An 18,484-nucleotide genomic window follows, 5' to 3' on the forward strand; every position below is an offset into this window, starting at 1 on the left:
AAGTACCCCTTGCGGTTTACGTAGTCGGTGGCTTGGTGCTCCAGTGACAAGATAGGGATATGGGTTCCGTCTATGGCCCCGCCACAGTTTGGGAATCCCATTTCAGCAAAACCATCCACTATTGACTGCACGTTGCCCAGAGTCACTACCCTTGCTATCACCAGGTCTTTCATTGCCCTGGCAAATTGGATCACAGCAGCCCCCACCGTAGATTTGCCCACTCCAAATTGATTCCCGACTGACCGGTAGCTGTCTGGCGTTGCAAGCTTCCACAGGGCTATCGCCACTCGCTTCTCAACTGTGAGGGCTGCTCTCATCTTGGTATTCTGGCACTTCAGGGCAGGGGAAAGCAAGTCACAAAGTTCCATGAAAGTGGCCTTACGCATGCGAAAGTTTCGCAGCCACTGGGAATCGTCCCATACCTGCAGCACGATGCGATCCCACCAGTCTGTGCTTGTTTCCCGGGCCCAGAATCGGCGTTCCACGGTATCAACCTGCCCCAGTGACACCATGATTTCCACATTGCTGGGGCCTGTGCCTTGTGAGAGGTCTATGTCCATGTCAATTTCCTCATCACTCTCGTCGCCGCGCTGCAATCGCCTCCTCGCCTGGTCCGGGTTTCGCCTTGGCATGTTCTGGCTCTGCATATACTCCAGGACAATGCGCATGGTGTTCATAGTGCTCATAATTGCCGCGGTGATCTGAGCGGGCTCCATGATCCCAGTGCTAGCTATGGCGCCTGGTCAGAAAAAAGGCGCGAAAGTAGTATCTGATGGACCAGGAGAAGGAGGGCGGGAGGGAGGGAGGGAGGGAGGGCCGAGTGACGACATGGCGTACAGGTACAGGAACAGGGAGAAACACAAACAACTGTCACACAGAATGGTCCCCCAAAAAATTAAACTGGAAACCCTGGGCTTAGCAGGCCGTTGATTTCACGGAGGAAGGGAAAGCAAATGAATACAGAACAAATCTATTTTTTACATCTTAAGGTGGCAGCCGACGCTGCAGCATGAGTGACAGCCATACCAGTACGATGACGATGTGTACCAATCATAATATACCATCATCTGCCAAAAGGCAAGGGGCTGCTGCTGTGTAGCAATGCAGCCCCACGTCTGCCAGCCCCACGTCCGCCAGCACCCAGCATCGCCCTCGGCCTCTTCTGGGTGCTTAGCAGACAATATTGGGCAATTGGCAGAAAATAGTATATTATGACTGGTAACCGTCATCATCGAGACAGTAGCATGTCTGCCCAGGTGGCCATGATTGACAGCCACTCCAGTACGACGACGACGGGTACCAGTCATAATATACCATCGCCTGGAAGGGGCTGGTGCAATGCAGCCCTACGGCTGCCAGCCCCACGGCTATCACTCATGCTACACCGTCTACCGCCAAAAGGCAGTTAGCAGCTGCTGCTGTGTAGCAATGCAGTCCCACATCTGCCGGCACCCAGAGGACATATGGTGACGGTGAGCTCAGCTGTGCTGAGCGGGCTCCATGTTGTCTGCACAGGTAACCCAGGTAACCCAGGTAAAAAGGCGCGAATCTATTGTCTGCCGTTGCTGTGACGGGGGAGGGAGGGGCCTGACGACATGTACCCAGAACCGCCCGCGACACTGTTTTGCATCATCCGGGCATTGGGATCTCAACCCAGAATTCAAAGAAAAGGCGCAAACCGCTTCTCGGCTCGAGCTGTGGCGCAAACGTAGTATCTGACGGCCTAGGGGAAGGAGGGAGGGGGGCCGAGTGACGACATGGCGTACAGGCACAGGGAATTAAAATAAAGAACGGTGGCTGTGCATCAGGGAGAGACACAAACAACTGTCACAGACTGGTCCCCCCCAAAGATTAAACTGAAAACCCTGGGTTTAGCAGGCCGTTGATTTGACGGAGGGAGGGGGAAGCAAATGAATACAGAGCAAATCTATTTTTTTACATCTTAAGACGACGGTGCAGCGTGACTGATAGCCCTCGGCATCTTTCTGGGTGCTTGGCAGCAAATACGGGGCGGTGTATGACGATGGTCTTCAGGCCTATTGCACGAGCTGCTGCTCAGGGAAGACTCTGCTAATGTGCGATGACCCGACTTGTAATAGGCCGGCTAACAGTCATAATACACCATTTACTGCCAAAAGGCAAGCCCCACGGCTGCCAGCACCCAGATCGCCGATGAAGGCTACCAGTCTACTGCACCGTCTACCGCCAAAAGGCAGTTAGCAGCTGCTGCTGTGTAGCAATGCAGTCCCACGTCTGCCGGCACCAAGAGGACATATGGTGACGGTGAGCTCAGCTGTGCTGAGCGGGCTCCATGTTGTCTGCACAGGTAACCCAGGTAACCCAGGTAAAAAGGCGCGAATCTATTGTCTGCCGTTGCTGTGATGGGGGAGGGAGGGGCCTGACGACATATACCCAGAACCGCCCGCGACACTGTTTTGCATCATCCGGGCATTGGGATCTCAACCCAGAATTCCAAGGGGCGGCGGAGACTGCGGGAACTGTGGGATAGCTGTGGGATAGCTACCCATAGTGCAATGCTCCGGAAGTCGACGCTAGCCTCGTACTGTGGACGCGGTCTGCCGACTAGAGCACCTAGAGCATTTTATTGTGTGGACATACACAATCGGCTGTATACAACCGATTTCAATAAAACCGGCTTCTATAAATTCGAACTAATTTCGTAGTGTAGACATACCCTCAGAGACAAACCCAGAGACTCTGGACTTAGCATTCATGTATCCTGCAATCTGAACTTGGAATCTGATACATTCCCTCACTGGCTACTATCATTTGCATAGCATGGAAGTGCTTCTTGTCCAACAAGGCAGCCAGATTGGGACCCATAGGCATGGAATGGCTATGAAGGAATCAGTTGTTTCTCTCTCTGTGCTTCATGAAACTTTGGATCCAAATGATAAAAGACAGTTGTGCCCAATTTAATCATGGCATCCTTTAGGAGTGTGACCAATGCCACTTAACAAGGCAGCAGGGTTCTAAAAATAGTTTACCTGGGCCCTAGGTCACCATAGCTTCCATCTCTGGGGTGAAAATCAACCACTAGTTCCTGCAATTTCTACCTGAGTTCTTGTCAAATCTTTGACCTTACTTGGAGTAATTTTACAATTCTCTGGAGTAGAATTCTTCACCAACCACATAACATATCAGTAGTGATAGTGAGGTATAACTCCCCCAATTATGCCTTTTTATGTCTTTAACCTGGTGGCACAGATTTAAATTAGGGACTAAATTCAGGTGCTGCTTAGAATCCCTGTAAGACACCAAATGTCAAGAATCTATTAAAACAGGGTATCTTTCTGCAGCTATATCATATTCAACATGGATTTCATTTCCTACACATTTGCAGCATCTCCCAGGGGTGAGCTGAAGAGAAATGTCACTTCCATTTTTCCCATCCCTACCTAGATAGGGATTGCATTTCCCAAATAATAGGCAACATGCACCTGATTAGGAAGGAGATATCTTCAGGGGTGTCCTCCTGCAGGGCCTGGGCCACAACTGCTTTAGGAGCCAAATGCATGGGTATTTTGCTTAGTTACAAATCATTTATCAGGGAATACTCTTCCCAGCCCTTTAGAAAAAATATTGACCTAACCAATTGAACAACAGGGGGATTGGGATGGTGATGGGGAATAAGGGAATCCCTCTGACTTACCCTATCTTCTTCTGTTGTTACAGAGGGTGAAATGACATTTTTCCCTATCCCTGCCCTGTTCCTGCTCTTTCTTATAGTTCAATATATTTTAAGTGAGGAAAATGGTAGTAAAAATATCTGCTCTCCAGCACAACCTGAAGCAACATCAGAGCACCACCTGAAGCAACATCAGAGCAACTGGGAATGAAACAATTTGTTCCAGAAGGGGGAACTTGATGACTAAGAATTGCTTTGAAATGGGGGAACAATATAACTGTTCAGGGTTCATTTAGACTAGGAAAAGTGATGGAGTTTAGGTCAGCTCAAGGGGAAAGCTAATGAAACCATTGCACCTGGGCTGCATCTGCTCTACAACTATAATTGTCTTTTTACATCAAGATCACTAACTTGAGCAGCCAACGCCATGTGCAGTCCTAGTGGATGTAAGGAACAGGTAGTTTTTGCCTCAGTGTCCCTTGTTGGGATCAAACCTCTCTCCCCCTCCGGGAGCCGATGAACATTTCTGGCTGGAGGGACACATACTCCTATGACTCAAAAGGAAAGCAGTTGATAGAAAAGATCAGAGGACTGACCCCAAAGAAGGGTGAGCTGCAAAAGGCAGAAGCAGGCAACTCATCTGGTGGACCTGAGAGACCACAGTGAAGATGGTGCACAGAACACTATGTGAGAATTAGCAAATATGATTATTTTTAAAAAAAAAATCTTTGCCCAGCCCTAATCAAGGCATGTGTTACAGTTCTCTCATATGGATTTCTTCATGTCTAATAAGGTGTGAACTCTTTTTGAAGCTTTTCCCACACTCACAGCATGCATAAGGTTTCTCGCCCGTGTGGATTCTCCAATGTATAATCAGGGCAGAGCTGTGATTGAAGCTTTTCCCACACTCAGAGCACATGTAGGGCATCTCTCCTGTGTGGATTCTCTGATGTCTATAAGGCGTGAGCACCAACTGAAGCTTTACCTGCACTCAGAGCATGTGTAGGGCATCTCTTCTGTGTGGATTCTCTCATTTGTGATAAGGTCAGAGCTCCGACTGAAGCTTTTCCCACACTCAGAGCATATGTAGCACGTCTCTCCTGTGTGGATTCTACGATGTGTGATAAGGTGTGAGTGCCGATTGAAGCTTTTCCCACACTCAGAGCATGTGTAGGGCTTCTCTGCTGTGTGGATTCTCTGATGTCTGATAAGGTGTGAGCGCCGACTGCATTTTTTTCCGCACTGAGAGCATGTGTAGGGCATCTTACCTATGTGGATTCTACAATGTCTGATAAGGTGAGAGCGCTCATTGAAGCTTTTCCCACACTGAGAGCATGTGTAGGGCATCTCACCTGTGTGGATTCTACAATGTCTGATAAGGTGTGAGCGCTCATTGAAGCTTTTCCCGCATTCAGAGCATGTGTATGGTTTCTCTCCTGTGTGGATTCTACAATGCCTGATAAGGTGTGAGCTCTGTTTGAAGCTTTTCCTGCACTCAGAGCACCTGTAGATTGTCTCACCTGTGTGGATTCGCTGATGTTTCATAAGGTTTGAGCGCTGATTGAAGCTTTTCCCGCACTCAGCACATATATAGGGCGACTCTCCTGTGTGGATTGTCTGATGTCTGATAAGGTCTGAGCTCCCATTGAACCTTTTCCCACACTCAGAGCATGTGTAGGGTGTCACCCCTGCATGGATTGTCTGATGTTTGATAAGGGCAGAGCTCCGATTGAAGCTTTTCCCACACTCAGGGTATGTCTACACTACGAAATTAGTTCGAATTTATAGAAGCCGGTTTTATTGAAATCGGTTGTATACAGCCGATTGTGTGTGTCCACACAATAAAATGCTCTAGGTGCTCTAGTCGGCGGACCGCGTCCACAGTACGAGGCTAGCGTCGACTTCCGGAGCATTGCACTATGGGTAGCTATCCCACAGCTATCCCACAGTTCCCGCAGTCTCTGCCGCCCCTTGGAATTCTGGGTTGAGATCCCAATGCCCGGATGATGCAAAACAGTGTTGCGGGCGGTTCTGGGTACATGTCGTCAGGCCCCTCCCTCCCCTGTCACAGCAACGGCAGACAATAGATTCGCGCCTTTTTACCTGGGTTACCTGGGTTACCTGTGCAGACAACATGGAGCCCGCTCAGCTCAGCTGAGCTCACCCCGTCACCATATGTCCTCTGGGTGCTGGCAGACGTGGGACTGCATTGCTACACAGCAGCAGCTGCTAACTGCCTTTTGGCGGTAGACGGTGCAGTAGACTGGTAGCCTTCATCGGCGATCTGGGTGCTGGCAGCGTGGGGCTTGCCTTTTGGCAGCAAATGGTGTATTACGACTGTTAGCCATCCTATTACAAGTCGGGTCATCGTACGTTAGCAGAGTCTTCCCTGAGCAGCCGATTGTGCAATAGGCCTGAAGACCATCGTCATACACCGCCCCGTATTTGCTGCCAAGCACCCAGAAAGATGCCGAGGGCTATCAGTCACGCTGCACCGTCGTCTTAAGATGTAAAAAAATAGATTTGCTCTGTATTCATTTGCTTCCCCCTCCCTCCGTCAAATCAACGGCCTGCTAAACCCAGGGTTTTCAGTTTAATCTTTGGGGGGGACCAGTCTGTGACAGTCGTTTGTGTCTCTCCCTGATGCACAGCCACCGTTCTTTATTTTAATTCCCTGTGCCTGTACGCCATGTCGTCACTCGGCCCCCCTCCCTCCTTCCCCTAGTCCGTCAGATACTACGTTTGCGCCACAGCTCAGAGAGCCGAGAAGCGGTTCGTGCCTTTTCTTTGAATTCTGGGTTGAGATCCCAATGCCCGGATGATGCAAAACAGTGTCGCGGGCGGTTCTGGGTACATGTCGTCAGGCCCCTCCCCCCTCGTCACAGCAATGGCAGACAATAGATTCGCGCCTTTTTACCTGGGTTACCTGTGCAGACAACATACCACGGCAAGCATGGAGCCCGCTCAGCTCAGCTGAGCTCACCGTCACCATATGTCCTCTGGGTGCCGGCAGACGTGGGACTGCATTGCTACACAGCAGCAGCTGCTAACTGCCTTTTGGCGGTAGACGGTGTAGCATGAGTGATAGCCGTGGGGCTGGCAGCCGTAGGGCTGCATTGCACCAGCCCCTTGCAGGCGATGGTATATTATGACTGGTACCCGTCATCATCATACTGGTATGGCTGTCAATCATGGCCACCTGGGCAGACATGCTACTGTTTTGATGATGATGGTTACCAGTCGTAATATACTATTTTCTGCCAATTGCCCAATATTGTCTGCTAAGCACCCAGAAGAGGCCGAGGGCGATGCTGGGTGCTGGCGGACGTGGGGCTGGCAGACGTGGGGCTGCATTGCTACACAGCAGCAGCCCCTTGCCTTTTGGCAGATGATGGTATATTATGATTGGTACCCATCGTCGTCATACTGGTATGGCTGTCACTCATGCTGCACCGTCGGCTGCCACCTTAAGATGTAAAAAATAGATTTGTTCTGTGTTCATTTGCTTCCCCTTCCTCCGTGAAATCAACGGCCTGCTAAGCCCAGGGTTTCCAGTTTAATCTTTGGGGGGACCATTCTGTGTGACAGTTGTTTGTGTTTCTCCCTGTTCCTGTACCTGTACGCCATGTCGTCACTCGGCCCTCCCTCCCTCCCTCCCTCCCGCCCTCCTTCTCCTGGTCCATCAGATACTACTTTCGCGCCTTTTTTCTGACCAGGCGCCATAGCTAGCACTGGGATCATGGAGCACTGGGATCAGATCACCGCGGCAATTATGAGCACTATGAACACCACGCGCATTGTCCTGGAGTATATGCAGAGCCAGAACATGCCAAGGCGAAACCCGGACCAGGCGAGGAGGCGATTGCAGCGCGGCGACGAGAGTGATGAGGAAATTGACATGGACATAGACCTCTCACAAGGCACAGGCCCCAGCAATGTGGAAATCATGGTGTCACTGGGGCAGGTTGATGCCGTGGAACGCCGATTCTGGGCCCGGGAAACAAGCACAGACTGGTGGGATCGCATCGTGCTGCAGGTATGGGACGATTCCCAGTGGCTGCGAAACTTTCGCATGCGTAAGGCCACTTTCATGGAACTTTGTGACTTGCTTTCCCCTGCCCTGAAACGCCAGGATACCAAGATGAGAGCAGCCCTCACAGTTGAGAAGTGAGTGGCGATAGCCCTGTGGAAGCTTGCAACGCCAGACAGCTACCGGTCAGTCGGGAATCAATTTGGAGTGGGCAAATCTACGGTGGGGGCTGCTGTGATCCAATTTGCCAGGGCAATGAAAGACCTGGTGATAGCAAGGGTAGTGACTCTGGGCAACGTGCAGTCAATAGTGGATGGTTTTGCTGAAATGGGATTCCCAAACTGTGGCGGGGCCATAGACGGAACCCATATCCCTATCTTGTCACCGGAGCACCAAGCCACCGACTACGTAAACCGCAAGGGGTACTTTTCAATGCTGCTGCAAGCCCTGGTGGATCACAAGGGACGTTTCACCAACATCAACGTGGGATGGCCGGGAAAGGTACATGATGCTCGCGTCTTCAGGAACTCTGCTCTGTTTCGAAAGCTGGAGGAAGGGACTTTCTTCCCGGACCAGAAAGTGACCATTGGGGATGTTGAAATGCCTATCGTGATCCTTGGGGACCCAGCCTACCCCTTAATGCCATGGCTCATGAAGCCATACACAGGCAGCCTGGACAGTAGTCAGGACCTGTTCAACTACAGGCTGAGCAAGTGCCGAATGGTGGTGGAATGTGCATTTGGACGTTTAAAAGCGCGCTGGCGCAGCTTACTGACTCGCTCAGACCTCAGCGAAAAGAATATCCCCATTGTTATTGCTGCTTGCTGTGCGCTCCACAATATCTGTGAGAGTAAGGGGGAGACATTTATGGCGGGGTGGGAGGTTGAGGCAACTCGCCTGGCCGCTGATTACGCGCAGCCAGACACCAGGGCGGTTAGAGGAGCACAGCAGGGCGCGGTGCGCATCAGAGAAGCTTTGAAAACGAGTTTTGTGATTGGCCAGGCTACTGTGTGAAACTTCTGTTTGTTTCTCCTTGATGAACCCTCCAACCCCCCCCACCGACCCGGTTCACTCTACTTCCCTGTAAACCAACCACCCCACCCCACCCTCCCCTCCCCTCCCGCTTGCAGAGGCAATAAAGTCATTGTTTTTTCACATTCATGCATTCTTTATTAGTTCCTTACAGAGGTAGGGGGATAATTGCCAAGGTAGCCTGGGATGGGTGGGGGAGGAGGGATGGAAAAGGACACACTGCATTTTAAAACTTTAACTCTTATTGAAGGCCAGCCTTCTGATGCTTGGGCGATCATCTGGGGTGGAGTGACTGGGTGGACGGAGGCCCCCCCACCGTGTTCTTGGGCGTCTTGGTGAGGAGGCTATGGAACTTGGGGAGGAGGGCTGTTGGTTACACAGGGGCTGTAGCGGCGGTCTCTGCTCCTGCTGCCTTTCCTGCAACTCAACCATACGCTCGAGCATATCAGTTTGATGCTCCAGCAGACGGAGCATTGCCTCTTGCCGTCTGTCTGCAAGCTGACGCCACCTATCGTCTTCAGCCCGCCACTTGCTCTGTTCTTCCCGCGATTCAGCCCGCCACCTCTCCTCTCATTCATATTGGGCTTTTCTCATCTCCGACATTGACTGCCTCCACGCATTCTGCTGTGCTCTATCAGCCTGGGCGGACATCTGCAGCTCCGTGAACATCTCGTCCCTCATCTTACGTTTTCTCTTTCTAATGTTCACGAGCCTCTGCGAAGGAGAAACATTTGCAGCTGGCGGAGGAGAAGGGAGAGGTGGTTAAAAAAGACACATTTTAGGGAACAATGGGTACACTCTTTCATTACAAGGTCGCATATTTCGGCTTGCAGGCAGCCATCGTAGGCCACAGTGTTTTGGCTTTTTTAACCTTCTTAACATGTGGGAAAGGTTGCAAACAACAGCGCATTTCCCATATCAAGGATGAATTGGGTTGTCCATTTAAAATGGGGTTTCAATGTAAAAGGAGGGGGCTGCGGTTTCCCGGTTAACATGCGGCACAAACACAAGTAAACCACCCCCCCCCACACACACACACACGATTCTCTGGGATGATCACTTCACCCCTCCCCCCACCGCGTGGTTAACAGCGGGGAACATTTCTGGTCAGAAGAGCAGGAACGGGCGCCTCTTAATGTCCCCCTTAATAAAATCACCCCATTTCAACCAGGAGAGCTTTCTGGAGATGTCCCTGGAGGATTTCCGCTCCATCCCCATACACGTTAACAGACTTGCTTGCTTTTTTTTTGTAATGTTTACAAATATTTACAAAGTTACACTCACCAGAGGTCTCCTGTGTGCCCTGAGGGTCTTGGGTGAGTTCGGGGGTTACTGGTTCCAGGTCCAGGGTCACAAACATATCCTGGCTGTTGGGGAAACCAGTTTCTCCGCTTCCTTGCTGCTGTGAGCTACCTACAGTACCTCCATCGTCATCTTCCTCATTCCCCGAACCGTCTTCCCTGTGTGTTTCTCCAGTGAGAGAGTCATAGCACACGGTTGGGGTAGTGGTGGCTGCACCCCCTAGGATCGCATGCAGCTCCGCGTAGTAGCGGCAAGTTTGCGGCTCTGCCCCGGACCTTCCGTTTGCTTCTCTGGCTTTGTGGTAAGCTTGCCGTAGCTCCTTAATTTTCACGTGGCACTGCTGTGTGTCCCTGTTATGGCCTCGGTCCTTCATGGCCTTGGAGATCTTTTCTAATACTTTTCCATTTCTTTTACTGCTACGGAGTTCAGCTATCACTGCTTCATCTCCCCATATGGCGAGCAGATCTCGTACCTCCCGTTCGGTCCATGCTGGAGCTATTTTGCGATCCTGGGAGGACTCCATCACGGTTACCTGTGCTGATGAGCTCTGCGTGGTCACCTGTGCTCTCCACGCTGGGCAAACAGGAAATGAAATTCAAACCTTCGCGGGTCTTTTCCTGTCTACCTGGTCAGTGCATCTGAGTTGAGAGCGCTGTCCAGAGCGGTCACAATGAAGCACTGTGGGATAGCTCCTGGAGGCCAATAACATCGAATTCCGTCCACACTACCCCAATTCCGACCCGCAAAGGCCGGTTTTATCGCTAATCCCCTCGTCGGAGGTGGTGTAAAGAAACCGGTTTAAAGGGCCCTTTAAGTCGAAAGAAAGGGCCTCGTTGTGTGGACGTGTCCAGGCTTAATTCGGTTTAACGCTGCTAAAGTCGACCTAAACCCGTAGTGTAGACCAGGCCTCAGAGCATGTGTAGGGCGTCTCCCCTGCGTGGACTGTCTGATGTGTGATAAGGGCAGAGTTCCGATTGAAGCTTTTCCTGCAATCATGGTATGTGTAGCGTGTCCCTTCCAAGTTGATTCTGTCACGTGTTACAAGGTCTAGGAGGCTACTAAAGTTTTCCTCTGGCCTCTCCTGAGTCTCACAGGCTTTTTCTTTTTCTCGGAGTGCACAACACCCGGAAACATTCCCTTTGCATCTTCCTGATAATGTTCCATATGGTTCTACTTGCTCAGCATCTTCCTGCTGGGGTTTCTCCTCCTCATTCTCACTCACCATCCCATCACCTGATGGGAGACAGAGAGAATCCAGACATAGGTCACTCCCTGCGCCAGAAAGAAAGGAAATCTCAGAGAGAGGAATGGAAAAAGGGATGAACAAAACGAAATATGTGTGGGAGAGATCAAACCTATCAGGAGCTGATTTTCCCCAAACCCTTCCACAGAGGAGAGAGGAAGGAATCAGTTTTGGTCTGCATCTCACCAGAACACTCAGGGGAAGGTGAGATCAGGGAGCGATTTGCTGCCAGTTGTCAGTCAGACTAGGAAGGAAGCCATGAGTGACATCTGCCATAATGATTCCACATCTGCAGGGGAAAATCCTGAACTTGGAGAGCTCACCTGGTCTTCGTAGGGCATCCCAAATGTTTCCTGCGTTCCCAAACAGTTGAGTTGGTTTAACCAATTCCTCACCTGTGCAGGCAGCTCTCAGGAGCACTTCTTTCTCAGAGCCCTGGAGGTCTGGGACCCATGGCTCTTCCTCTCGTTCCAGCTGGGAGATCACATCAGGTTTGGAAATTGGAAACCCAACTGCAGGCAAAGAAAACAAGGGAGGTCCATGACATTTGTGGGATACTTGTCACAAAGAATATTCCATGGTTTTAACCCCAGCTCATTTTTAAACAGTAAAATACCAAGGCAATCTTCCTTGGCTCAACGTGGCAGGAGAGTTATTATTATTATAAATCATATTTATTACCTTAGTGCCTAAGGACCAACTAACAGTGGGTCCCCATTGTGCTAGCAAATTACAAAGAAAAGTAGATGGCCCATGCCCTGAAGAATTTACAATCTAAATAGACAAGACAGACACAGAATGGGGGAAGGGGTAGAACCCACTGTTAGAATAGAGATATTCAGGCCTGCCTGTAAAGCCTATACTTTAAGAACTTAGGTGTATTTTTATCACTTACCTAGTTACAGGGGTATAAAAACAAAGAATCAAAATCACAGTTTGCCTGTGTCTGGGCCTTCTCTCGCTAGGATAGTCTGAGGCCTTGTTCTTAGGCTAAGGCCTTTGGCTAAGCAGCAGGGGCAGCCGTCAGCTGGGAAGCGTAGGGTCACATCTCAAACCAGTCACACTGAAATAAGGTGGTATTGGGCTGTTAGGAAGACGATCCTGTCCGGATAGTGCCCATCACCACCAGATAAAAAAACAGATCTTAAGATGGTTAAAGAAAACTTAGTTTGATAGCATCCTGTCTGGCAAGAAATCACTTATCAATGGTTGTGAAACCCTCATTTCTGTATTGTTTTATCTTTATGGCCCCCACTTTTACATTGTTAATCAGTCTGGTTCTTTAATTGTTTCTGTCTGCTGTATAATTAATTTTGCTGGGTGTAAGTTAATTAGGGTAGTGGGATATAATTGGTTACAAAATTATGTTACAATGTTAGAATTCATTAGTTAAATTTCAGTACAATGACTGGTTAAGGTATAGCTGAGAATATTATTATATAAACAGGGTCAAACAGGAGGGGGAAGGGAAATTGGAATCATGTTTGATAAACGGGGGCAACGGGAAGGTTCTGCAGCGTCAGAGCTGGGAAGGGAGACCTGGGGTAAATGCTCTGCGGCGTCAGAGCTGGGAAGGGAACACTGGAGAACAGACTCTATGGGCGTATAGAGATAAGCCCGACTGGTGTGAAGGGTTTTGGAATATGCTTGCTTGGAAACTAACCCCAATAAGCATTGCGTTATCTGCGCTTCTGACTTCTGGTCTTTTGCTGCTTCCTGTCTGCATGAAAAGAACCAGGGAAGTGGGAGGGTGAAGGGAAAGCCCTCTAACAAAACTGACATGACCTGATAACCAAGAGGTAAACCTTTAAGGAAGGTTTTAATACACTTTGGAACTGAGGAGGGATTCCCATGAGGACTGATGGGGGACGATGGTAAATACACATTTAGATCCTTTTCTTGTTTTATATCTTTTCCACAGAAAGTGCACTGGCACACTGTCATGGATCCATAGGATCTGTGCAATGCCCTGGCTTTTAAACAGTCCTTGGCAGGTGCCCCTTGAGTACACTAGACCCCCTAGGGGTCCCACTCTTCCACAAGGATAGGCCATGTAGCTTCAACACCTAGGACTGAGCCTCTGGCTTCAACACTCCTATTTCAACCTGTGAGCTCTGCCAGCAGGTCCAGCTGAACGACACTCCTGGTCAGAGACTGTTCCTCAGTCAATGCACAGAGCAAATGTTTGCTGTGACACTGGGCAGACTTTTAAAACATAGCAGAGCTTATTAGTCAACTGAAACACAGCATTCGAAAGTCCTTAGATTAGGACAGAGAAGCAAAGACGACAATATAGTCCATACTGGCCAATGCCCTTGAGCCATTCTGCTGTAGAAAACAGTTTGGTTTCCTTTCACTGTGACTGTCCATTTCTCTATGCTCCGGCAGAGCTTCCTGCATCTTCGAGCCCAGTTCTTCCTACTCCCAAAAACATAACGAGTCCATGTATGCTTCACTCAGCCAAGCGGAGATCCTCCCATGGACAGGTGACAATTATTCTCTTTTCTCTGTCGGGTATTCCACTGATGTAGGTTGGTCTCAGGCAGTTCTTAACAACCCATTCATATCACCCCATGACAGCTACATGACAAAACATCTCATGTCTCCTTCTCTTTATAATCATAGCAATACAAATCACAGAGGGAAACTGAGGTGTGTATTGGCATCATACAAGTATCACCAAAATTCCCACCTCTATCGCACACACACACACTGCTCACAGCCCTTGGAGAGAAAGCAAAGCACAGGAACTGGACATTAGTCCAGTGAACACAGTGGAGGATAAGTTGCAATCCTCACACCTTAGTCAAAAAGGAGAGGCATGTGGGTCCCTACCCATAGAGAGGGGCTGGCTAGAGGCCTGATACAGGAGAGTGCATTCCTTGAGCAGACCGTGGAGGCAGGTCAAAGTTTTAGCTAACCCAGAACTGTGACATCGCAAAAGCACATTTTGGGGAATTAGGAAATCTAGTGACTCAGGTGTAATGGGAGGGAGAATTAAACTCCCCCAGTGTGTGGAGAAAGCTGGGGAGTTAAACACTAAAATTCAGGAGCAACAGCCTCTAATTCTTCCACGAATGTAAGAAACAAGAACTGGACCACACAACCTCAGGAGGGAGAGGCTCAAAGATCCAAGGAGCCTGGAGGGAAGACAGCTTGTGGCTACTGGAGATGGGGAGAGGGGGGACAAGACTCTCTCCAAACTCTCACTCCTGTTGACCCCGACCTGATTTTATGGTCTATGACCTAATCTCATGTCTTGTATTTTATACTCGCTAGAGGTAAAATGTCATTATCAGAGTATTCCTTATTATCTTGGAACATGCGTGGAGGGGCAAGGAGGTGAACATAAATAAATGGGTTATTAAGGGCAGGGACTACACTACAGCCAGAATCAAAGCTCTGAGATCGATCCACCAGTGGTCGATGTAGCGGGTCTAGTAAAGACCCACCAAATCAACTACAGATCTCTCTGCAGTAGACTCCTGTACTCTACCCTGGTGAGAAGAGTAAGGTAAGTAGACCCTGTGGTAACTCGACCTAAGGTACATCGATTCCAGCTACGTTATTCACGTAGCTGGAATTGTGCAGCATAGGTTGACGTACCGTGGTCGTGTAGACATAGCCTAAGCTTGCTACAATAAAGGGTCTTATATTAGGTTGAGGCTTTGTGGGAGTAGTTATGTTGAAGTTTTGGATTTACCTGAATAGGCCTAAGGAGAGAATCCCAGGTCAGATATTTTGCACCCCCATTTTGAGAGATTAATGAGGAAACACAAACAGGTGCAATATGCCACAGGATTCTGAAAGAAGGAAGTTTGGGGCGAGCTTCAGCAATTAGGTTGCTATGAAGTATCTCAGCAGTTGGACACATTCATATATTGGAATTATTAATAAATAAGTGATGTAAATCATGTGTATTAATGCTTCATGCTTAATTATGGACTTACCAAAGGCCACATATGGTTTGGGGCAGCTATTGACATTATTGTAATCAGAGTAAAGGAGCAGATATGGTATATAGCCATCCTATTACCATAAGGAAGTGGAGAAAATACCTCTCCTAATTACCATTTTTTCATTTTGTCGGGTCCTCGAGACAGTGTAAACTGAAGCAGGGCCTCCTTTCTGATGGTCTCCCTTGCCCCTCCATCTTTGTTTCCAATGGTGTCCATAATTTGTAAATATGCACAGTGCAAGACCCTCTTTACTATACTTACCTTAATCTAATCGTTGAGTGTATTGATTTTTCCCTAGGATTTCAATTATAACTGTCTGTATTAAATCAAGTTCTGTGTGTTACACCAAATTTCATCTCCTCCATTAACTTTGAGTAGCCAGGTACAAGGGCAACTTGTACCCCAATACGTAATCTTATAGGTGTAAAAAGAGTACAGGCTACACTACCACCCTGTGACATCATCACAAAGTACCCATTTGTGCCTGGGTAGGGGCCCTGCTATGGGAGGGAGGAATGCAGAAAGGACTCAGGATCGGTGGCCAGGGTCACTGTGCATAGAGATTGGGAGGGTATATGGGGAGAGGGATAATGAGTGGGAGAGGGAGGTCAAGAGTTAAAATAATAATATTGGGGGGGGGATATGTATAATGAAGTGAAACTGAACAGAAATAAATCTGGAGTGTAGCTCTAAAGCAACAAAGCTTGGATAGGGATTCGTGGTTAAAGGTCTGGGATCTCCCACAGCTCTAGATCCCCAAACCTCTCCTCCTTCCTACTGACCCACCCAGCCCACTTCCTGGGTGCCCTTCCTCCACACTCCCCTCCCCTTCATCCCATTACTCTCAGCCAGTACCACCTCCCGGCACCTTGGGAGCTTCTTCTGTACCCTCCTCGTCTCTCACTACCTCATCCCTCCCTGCTGCTTCTTAGTTCTAATCCTGCAAACACCCTCCCCATGTTCTGGCACCCCAGAATTATCTACTCCCCCTTCTCCTCTCCTCCCAAAGCTCTGTTCTCCCTTCACCCGTGGGATCCTGAATGGCAACATTATATGCTCTCCTATCAAAAGAAGAGCTCATCTGACCGTCGCACAAGCCGTGCATGAGTCATACACTATTTACTTAATTTAGAATGCTACAGGCAGTATATTTTCCTCTTAAAATGAGGAAAAGGCATGAAGGCTACAGTTATTAATGTAGTTATTAATGTAGCCAATAACGATACATTAAATGCAATTTTAAAATGACCGATAACACCAAAAAGGCACATGTCCAAAAATTATACTAGTGTGTGGGAGATGAAGCAAAAAAAGGAGGCGGGACAAGGAAACTTGTCAAAACTTCTATGATGAATAAAGGTATGAAGTTGTTATTACTCAGGTTCTTTAGAGCCCCACAGCTTCTAATAACCAAGGGGACAGGACTCCTTACCCAGTAAGACCACCGTCTCATAGTTCTCCTTCATGACATCCCTGTAGAGGGCTCTCTGGGTGTGGTCCAGCAGAGCCCCCTCTTCCCTGGTGAAATACACAGCCACCTCCTCAAAAGTCACCGGCACCTGAAAGAGTAAGAGTCCAATACTCAGTACCTGCTGCCCCACTCACAACCCCACTATTCACGGAACAGCAGCAGGTAAATGGAAGCTCCAGGAGGCACATGTCAACGGAATCCCACCCCAGCTTGCTTAGAGCAGCCAGGAGGCATCAGAGGGTAGAAAGAGAGAAACTTCGTGTCTCCCAGCTGACAGATGGAGGCAGGGTCGTCACATTTATCCCATACCTACTAGCCAGAGCTTGATATAGGAGATGGGGCTGTCTCTGGACCCTGCTGGTGGCTCCCTGCTAGAAATCCCAACACTCTCCATATAAAATATATGGAAGGAAGGGGAAGTCAATAGTAAAGAATACAAGTTAGAAGGTCAGAATTGTAGAAAATTGGTAAGGGAAGTTGTCAGAAATCAATGATCAATCAATTAAAATAAGAAGGAAGTTTTTAAAAGTATATTAAGTACAACATTAATCCTAACAATGGTAGTGGTAAATTACTAGATGGAAATGGCAGAATTATCCAAAAAAAAAAATGCAGAAGAGGTAAAAGTGTTCAATAAATATTTCTCTCCTGGATTTGGAGATGAGATGTTGACACCGACAGTCTCTCCATTCCAACAGTAATGCACAAGGACGTTAAACACCATCTATTAAAGTTAGATGTGTTTAAATCAGTGGGTCCAGATAACAAGTGTTTTGAAAGACCTGGTGGAGGAGCGTGGTGCACTGTTGATTTTAATTAGGACTTGGAATACTGGGGAAATTCCTAAGACAAGAATAAAGCTAATGCTGTCCCAATATTTAAAAAGTGTAAAACAGATGACCTATCTAATTACAAGTGTGTTAGTCTGAAATCGATACTGGGCAAGATAATGGAGCAGCCGATACTGGATTTCATTAATTAAGAATTACAGAAGGGTAATATAATTTGTACCCATTAACAAAGGTTTAGACACAATAGATCCTATCAAACTAATTGGATATCCTTATTGGATGAGATCAAAGTTTGGTTGCAGTTAATAGTACTAATGTAATATACCTAGACATCTGTAAGGCATATGACTTGGTTCAGCACAATATTTTGACTAGAAAACTAGTCTATGATGCAAAATACACACGGCATACATTAAATAGATTAGAAACTGTGATTGTAAATGGGAAACCATGGTCGAGTGGATTTTTTTCTAGCGGGTTCCCGCAAGGATTGGTTCTTGGCCCTGTGATATTTCACATTCTTATCAATGACCTAGAAGAGAATATAAAATCATCACTGATAAAGTTTGCAGTTGCCACAAAGATTGGGGGGATGGGGGAGGTGGTAACTAACAAAGTGTCAGTAGATTCTGGCTCCAGCACTGGGAGTCTGGGAAGTTTTCCCAGCCCTGGCTGGGGGGTTATTTCCTGTTCCACAAAGAGGGGAAGTTCCATTCCCAACTCCTGTGCCTTGAAATTAGGCCCTATCTCACACTACACCCAATATTCAGCATAGTGGTAGGATTATAATATGATTAGGACATAATTATGAGGCATTTTGTGCAAGATGCATCATGTGCGGTGTCATTGGAAAAGTTATAATTTCCTGAATATGATTATCCTATTTGTGTGCATGGATCATGTTTGTATCTGAAGTTATGGATACTGACAATGTCTCTGTATTTCAAATGTGCTTACTCTGGGTAACACCCACAATTAGCCTTTCAGGTACAACAGTGAAGAAGCCA

At 48.1% G+C, this 18,484-nt stretch overlaps 1 protein-coding gene across 1 annotated transcript; it reads right to left on the bottom strand.

Moving 5' to 3' along the window:
* Positions 1 to 4,403: 4,403 nt before the first annotated feature.
* Positions 4,404 to 11,147, bottom strand: LOC128823361 (zinc finger protein 22-like). The gene is made up of 3 exons (XM_054005604.1): positions 11,106 to 11,147; positions 5,106 to 5,350; positions 4,404 to 4,602 (listed from the first exon to the last, which is right to left on the bottom strand). The coding sequence occupies exons 1-3, from the start codon at positions 11,145 to 11,147 to the stop codon at positions 4,404 to 4,406; spliced, it is 486 nt and encodes a 161-aa protein (XP_053861579.1).
* Positions 11,148 to 18,484: the final 7,337 nt, after the last annotated feature.

Source organism: Malaclemys terrapin, chromosome 15 (genome assembly GCF_027887155.1).
Source record: "Malaclemys terrapin pileata isolate rMalTer1 chromosome 15, rMalTer1.hap1, whole genome shotgun sequence".
Lineage (NCBI taxonomy): Eukaryota > Metazoa > Chordata > Testudines > Emydidae > Malaclemys > Malaclemys terrapin.

What these genes read in the sequence shown, in the direction of transcription:
- LOC128823361 (XM_054005604.1), bottom strand. Translation starts at nt 11,147, where the DNA reads ATGTTTCCGGGTGTTGTGCACTCCGAGAAAAAGAAAAAGCCT. An exon ending in CCGAGAAAAAGAAAAAGCCT is followed by an intron (nt 5,351 to 11,105) that starts GTGAGACTCAGG and finishes ATCAAACATCAG; the next exon opens with ACAATCCATGCAGGGGTGAC. An exon ending in CAGAGCTCACACCTTATCAG is followed by an intron (nt 4,603 to 5,105) that starts GCATTGTAGAAT and finishes CACGCCTTATAG; the next exon opens with ACATCAGAGAATCCACACAG.